This window comes from Elephantulus edwardii, unplaced genomic scaffold (genome assembly GCF_000299155.1).
Source record: "Elephantulus edwardii isolate Elephantulus edwardi_28Jun2011 unplaced genomic scaffold, EleEdw1.0 scaffold00260, whole genome shotgun sequence".
NCBI lineage: Eukaryota > Metazoa > Chordata > Mammalia > Macroscelidea > Macroscelididae > Elephantulus > Elephantulus edwardii.
Window position 1 is genome coordinate 1,804,782 of NW_006400010.1, and position 7,289 is coordinate 1,812,070.

Here is a 7,289-nt window from a genome sequence, read left to right on the forward strand (position 1 = left end):
TGTCTTTTAATTTCCTGTCCGTCTGTCATGATACTGCAAATAGGCCCAGTGGTGAGAATTTTTGTTTTCTTGATGTTGAGCTTCAATCCATATTGAAGGCTGCAGCCCTTGACCTTCTGCAGCAAGTGCTTCAGGTCCTCCTCAGTTTCAGCAAGCAGAGTTGTGTCATCTGCATAACACAGATTGTGGATGAGTCTTCCTCTATTCCTCATGCCACATTTCTCCTCATAGAGCCGAACCTCCCAAATAATCTGTTGTGCATATATTGAAAAGATATGGAGATAGGACACATCCTTTGTCCACACCCTTACCAATTTTGGACCGTGCAATGTTTCCTTGCTCTGTTCTGACGTCTGCCTCCTGGTCCACGTATAGGTTTCACATAAGCACAATCAAGTGTTCTGGGATTCCCATTCTTCTCAGAGTCAGCCACAATTTGTTGTGATCCACACAGTCAAATGCTTTTCCATAGTCAGTGAAACTCAGACATAGGCAAATAATAAAACTTGTATCCACTGTACCAGAAGCAAGCTATAGAGACAACATGTGGAAACTGGACAACTTCCCAGCTTCCCTCAAATCATCTCTTCCCAATTTAATTATGCTTGAAGTTAAATTCTATATAAAGTTGAACTCTTCCAAATTTAGATGTTAGTACTAATACACTTTACAAATGTAAATATTTTTCATACACTTTAGCTTCTCTTTATATTGTCGTTGTAGTTAGGTGCCATGTAGTCAAGTAAAACTCTTAACGACCCTATGAACGAAAGATATGAACCCTGTGCCATTCTAACACTTCCTGACACACAGAGCCCATTGCAGCAGTCACTGTGTCAACCCACCTGTTTGAGGGCCTTCCTCTCCTTTGCTGACCCTCCACCCTTCCCATCATTATGTTCTTCTCCAAGGAATAGCCTCTTCTAGAAACATGCACAAAGTATGTGAGGCAAAGCCTCATCATTCTTTACTCCAAAGAGCACTCCAACTGCACCCTCTCCAAAACAGAGTTGACATTGTGTAGATATGTAGACAGATTTTTAGCAAACTTCTCCTTCACAACATAAGCCACTAATATTAAAAGTAAGGCTCAATTCTGAGGCATTTCTATTAATTTGTAAAATTAGTTGGACCTCACCTTAACTTTTATATTTTTGCCCGTCATATGTACATTTCCATGTAGATGATGCTATTCATAGCACGTGTAAAAATTTAAAAGATAAAAATATTACCGTGAAATAGTATTATCAGAAACTGTTGAACCAATTTTTTTTCTGTTAACATTAAACGCATGGGAGCGTGGATCAAAACAGCATAGTAGATGCATATTATTTGGTTAGTTTTTTGATAGTTGGTATAAACATATTTGTGATAATTTGATATAATAAGTGAAAATATCTTAAATGTTGAGAGTATTTTTAAATACACACTAGTTGTAGAATCATACATACAAAGTTACACTTTTCCCATTATTTCTTTTTAAAAGTTTAATTAGTACATATTGTTTTTAGTGTGTTTAAGAGGCGTAGTATAAAAAAAAAATAAAAGACGTAGTATTAGAAAATACAATTACATAAACATTAAAGGTAAGAATATTCTCTGTAACCGACATTTTGAGCTAATGAGCAGACTTCCTATTTTGGTATAACGTTGTGCCCTTTTTTATTGCTGTTTTTACCTTACCTAAGAAAATATCTTTTAAAAGATACTTTCTTTGTGGAAACTTATCTATATGGGTTTTTTTTTTCTTTCCCCTAGGATTGTACTGTATATGAAACAGAGAATAAAATTCTTCATGTGGTAAGTGTACTTGATTTATGTTAATCTTCATTAAGGAATAAAACCTTTGGAGAAAAGAAAGTGACCCATAATAAAATTGTAATGACTACATCAGTGATGTTTTATAGGAAATATTAAAAGAATCAAACCAAAAATTATGTTAGCTGTAATGATTCTGTTTCATCTAATGGGAAACTATGATGCAATATTTTAAAATTAAAATATGTAATGATGTTGGAATATGACAAAATAATGAACCTAGAGAAAAGATCTTTTAAAATAAAAGGTTTTTTTTCACTGTTGATCTCTTTCATGAAGAGATCAGAAATAGGTACTCTTCTCTAGCAGGAGTAACCCAACCTTATCGTCATTTGGATGATAGATTTCATCAAATAACCCAACTTTCTTTGTGCTGATTCTGTATTCACCTGGACTTCTATTTTTAATATGGCAGTATTTGCTGACTCAAATAATGACTTAATATTTCATTACTAGAAATGAGATATGAAGACATTTTTCTTTGTAGAGCGATATCTTTCTTGGAGATGAATGCTTTGTAGTTTTTGTTTGTAAATAACTTTCTTGGTTAATGCTAAGCTGTTCTAAGTCTTCTTTGCTTTTGATGTGAAATCATGTATCTTTTTATGTAACAGGACCTAGACAGTGAGGATACTTGTGCCTACAAAAATTACATTTTCCTTTTCTATTCGTCCCAATTTTTAAGTTTTCTATTTCTGAAAATGGTTGTACATTTTTAAACAAAACCAAAAAAATGTGTCTTTTATTTGTTGTTGTTGTGTTGTTAGGTACCTTCTAGTCACCAGCAACTCATAGCAACCTTATACACAGTGACTCTAAACCCTGCCCTTTCCTGAGATAGTCTCATTGTCTCTGATGTACCTACCCCCACTATCCCAGTCACTGACTCAGTCCATCTCATCTGGAATCTTCCTCTCCTGCACTGTCCCTCAGCCCTTCCAAGCATGATGTCCTTCTGCAAGGACCAGCCCCCCTCTTGGCCACGTGCCCAAAGTATGTGAGATGGAGCTTCATAATCCTTACCTCCAAGGATAGACCTGGGTTTTGATTTTGTTTGTTTTTTTGTTTTGGTTTTTGGGGTGTTTTGGAAGTCCATGGTATGTTCAGTACTCTTCTCCAGCATCACAACTCAAAGGCATCCATTCTTCTTCTGTCATCCTTAGTCAAAGTTCAGCTCTCTGCTGCATAGCAAGTAATTGTGAAGACCATGGCCTGAATCAGGCACACCTAAGTATCTTATTTATAAAAGAAAATGTTTTTTAAACATTTAACATAAATATGTGTAGAGAAATACTACCTCAGGATATCAGCAGTGCAAAATTCTTGTTCCTTTTTATCACAATGTATTATACACGCTTCATAATCCCCTGCTTATCCTTTTCCCCAAATGTTCATTCATGGTGGTCATAGGGATTTATAAGTTTGATGTGGTGAATAGATAATTAATATAATCTTCTCTCAGTTCAGGAGAGAAAATAATTCCCACTAACCCCTTTTTGATCCATATGTGGAGTCTCAAGAATAGGGTAAAATGAAAGTTATTTTAGGGTTGATTATCTTCTAAATGATGACTTAATCATATAAACATGTTATCTCATTTAATCTTAATATTATAGATGATGAAACTATGGATGTGTTGTGTTTGGACACAGATCGGATACCAAAGTCTGTGTACTTTCCAGATCAGGTCTTTGTTACCAGTTCTTTTGTTAAGTGATTTAACTACGACTATGGAACATGGATCTGAACCTTGCCCTATCCTGTACTATCTCCATCAGCTTGATATATTTGAGTCCATTGTTACAGTCACTGTGTCAGTCCATTCACATTTCACCTTTCCAAGCACAGACCCCTCATAAAAACATGCGCAAATATATACGATGAAGCTTGATCACCCTTGCCTCCAAGGAGTGCCCTGGATAAAAAATGTTTATATTTTTTCTTTTGGCAGTCCATGGAGTATTCAGCACTCTTCTTCAACACCAGACCTCAAAGGCATCAATTCTTCTAGCACTCTTATTCATTGTCCAGCTTTCAGATGCACAACAAGTAATTGAAAAGACGATGGCTTGGATCAGATATACCTTTGTCTTTAAGTTGACATCATTGCTCCTTAAAGAAGTCCTTGATAGTATATTCTCCCAATGCAATATGTCTTTTAATATCTTGACTACTAGTAGTAAGGATGTTGATTATGGATCCAAGTAAGATTAAATAGTCCCTCCAAAATGTATAAATTATACTGTCTTGATTTCTGTGGAACACTGGACTACATTCTAGCTGTATCTTATGCTTCAGAGCCAGTGAAATGAAAAATACCCTTTTTCTTCCTACATTCGACTTTCGATGTTGTTGTTGCGTGCCATAGAGTTGGAAACAACCTATAGCTGACCCTCCAGTGGGTTTTCAGAGGTAGTAAATGGCACACAAGGATATTTATCCCATGGAACACCTGGTAGATTTAAATCGTGTGCCTTTTGGATTGGCAACACAATTCCTTATCACTAAACCATTGCTTTTTTAAACTTTGTATGACAATAACTGTTCCTTTTGAGTTCCTGAGTTTACTGAATTGATTTGAGTGTGCTGCTGTGGGTGTTTCACTCTGTTTGCTGTTATTGAGATCATTATGTATTACACAATATCCTCTTTATATAAAGTTTCTCCAGATTTATCTCTTTCTGGTATTGGTATAAACAAGTGTACCTCTAAAAAAACATTGGCTGCTGGAAATATAAAATTTGTAGCCCATAGCTAACAAGTGAATTTCATGGTATTCATTTCGTGTATTTGGTTCATTCGTAGTTCTAATTTGTATCCATGATTGCTCTTTCCCTCATCTTTCTTATTTAAGGTGTATATTGTATGTATCTTTATGTTTGTAGATAGAATCTTTTCTATGACAGAATGTGTCTAGTAGATAAGAAATACACATTTTAACAGATATGACAACAACAGAAGTATAAATAAATGTTTCATGGAGAAATAATCTCTAGGAAACTACAAAAATATTAAATGTTATTTCTATTTTGTTATAATCACAGTGACTTTTATTGGATAATTTTACAATACACGTATGGAAAGTTATTTTGCCAATTTTTAAAATTAGAGTTTTATGTTAACCTTTATCTTTAAAATGGACAAAATTGTTATTGTTTAAAATTCTCAAGTTGTAGGTTATGAGGATCAAAGAGTTTGGCTGTGTGAGATGTAGAAGGCCCTAGATGAGATGGATTGACATAGTAACTGGGCTCATGGGGGTAGGTAGGTATGTAGGACACAGACGGGCTCAGGATAGTGCAGGGTTCAGAGCTGTTTGTACATAGGGTCGTTATGAGTCAAAAGGGACTTGATGGCATATAACAACAACAACAAAAGAATATTCTTTTTTCTTTTAGAATGATCAGATGAAGCAAAGTAATGTAGTAGAAGAGCACCTGTCCTGACTCCATTCCTACTCTTTGTAGCTATGATAAGTTAAATTAACATATCTGCTTAAGTGGAGGGCTTACAGTTGTTAAGTGCTGTCAAGTACCCATGATTTGTTGTTGTTGTTGTTATGTGCCGTCGAGTCATTTGCGACTCATAGCGACCCTATGTACAACAGCCCTAAACCCTGCTCTAACCTGTGCCAGTCTCACTGCCTCTGACACACCCATCCCAATTACCCCAGTCACTGAATCAATCCACCTCATAGAGGGTCTTCCCCTCCTGCGCTGTCCCTCTACCCTCCCAAGCATGATGTCCCTCTCCAGGGACCTGTCTCTCCTTACAAAATGTCCAAAGTATGTCAGACGAAGCCCCAGAATCCTTGCCTCCAAAGAGTAGCCTGGTTTAACCCTCTCTAGGATGGATCTGTTTGTTTTCTTGGCAGTCCATGGAACATTCAATACTCTTCTCCAGCACCAGAGCTCAAAGGCGTCAATTCTCCTTCTGTCCTCCCTAGTCATTGTCCAACTCTCTGAATCCATGGTTTATGAGGTGTAAATGTCATAATTCTTTAAAAAATCTATAAAATAATTCAGAAGCAATAGGGCCACATAAAATAATGAATTGAAGTCTTCCTCTGAGATCATTATTAGTTTGATCAAAGACATTATGTAAAGGGAGCTGTGGGGATATAGTCCTTTGGCAGTTGCATTGTTAACACAAAGGTGCACCTCTTTAGCAATGTTAATTCACCTGATATATGGACAGACTGTTGTAACTCCACAGCAGTGAGTCTATTTTTGATACCTACAAGTACGTCCAGAATGATCCTTAGAAGGGAGAATGACAGTATTTTTGTCTTACATATTTTAAATCTGTTATCAGAATGGATAAGTTTTGGAGAGAGACATCATGCTTGGTAAAGTAGAGGATCAGCAAAAGAAGAGGAAGACTTCCAGTGAGACACATGGCCAAAATTATTACAAGAATGAGCTCAAACATATCAACAATTGTGAGCATGACACAGAACTCAACATAGTTTTATGCTTGGAATTGACTCAGTGGCATATATAATAACAAGAAGCCAGTGTAGGTAGATTTTTGTTTTCCTCACCAAAGTAACTGAGTCATCCTGGAGACAGAAACCACACAGTAATTTAAACAAGGGATGTTTAATATAAAGAATTATTAATCTTTAGTAAGTGACGAACAGAGATACTAAGTGAACACTAAAGGATACCCTAAGATTGAGGAATAATATCCAAGGAAGGACAAACTTGGAATGAAACACCAACTTCACACAAGTCCATTGGCGAAAGTATACTTGCAGTTGCACTGAGTTGTTAAGGTAATCAGCAAACAACCTTCCAGGGAGTCTGCAAGCCAAAGCTGATAGGATGACTCACCGAGACAGTTGGGGTGCCACTTTGAGTATGAGGCTTCTTGAGTATGGTGTATGTATTGAGAACCACAGGTGGTCAGGGAGCCAGGATTGAGGCCATGAGGAACAGACGGACTCTGGTCTGGGGCAGATCATCTCTCACTTACCCTCATGCACAACATACAGGGCCTGGAACAAGAATTGTTGTTGTTGTTGTTGTTGTTGTTACATGCTATCAAGTCGCCTGCGACTCATAGCGACTCATATGTACAACAGCCCTAAGCTCTGCTCTGCCCTGTGCCAATCGTACCGCCTCCGATACACCCATCCCGATTGCCCCAGTCACTGAATCAATCGAACTCATAGAGGGCCTTTCCCTCCTGCACCCTCACAAGCATAAAGTCCCTCTCCAAGGACCGGTCCCTACTTACAACATGTCCAAAGTATGTTATACGGAGCCTCAGACTCCTTGCCTCCAAGGAGCCTGCTGGTTTAGTCCTTTCCAGGGTAAATCTGTTTGGTTTCTTAGCAGTCCATGGTACATTCAGTACTCTTCTCCAGCACCACAGCTCAAAGGCATCAATTCTCTGTCTATCCTCCTTAGTCATTGTCCAACTTTCTGATGCATAACAAGTGATTGCAAAGACCATGGCCTGTATCA

The 7,289-nt window shown here is 37.4% G+C and overlaps 1 protein-coding gene across 1 annotated transcript in view; it reads left to right on the top strand.

The window, feature by feature from the left end:
- The window catches only part of CNKSR2 (connector enhancer of kinase suppressor of Ras 2), a 287,354-nt gene that overhangs the window by 62,913 nt on the left and 217,152 nt on the right, over nt 1-7,289 (top strand). The window contains exon 4 of the mRNA XM_006899544.1: nt 1,759-1,800. Coding sequence (XP_006899606.1) covers nt 1,759-1,800 — 42 coding nt within the window. The remainder of the gene's footprint in view (nt 1-1,758; nt 1,801-7,289) is intronic.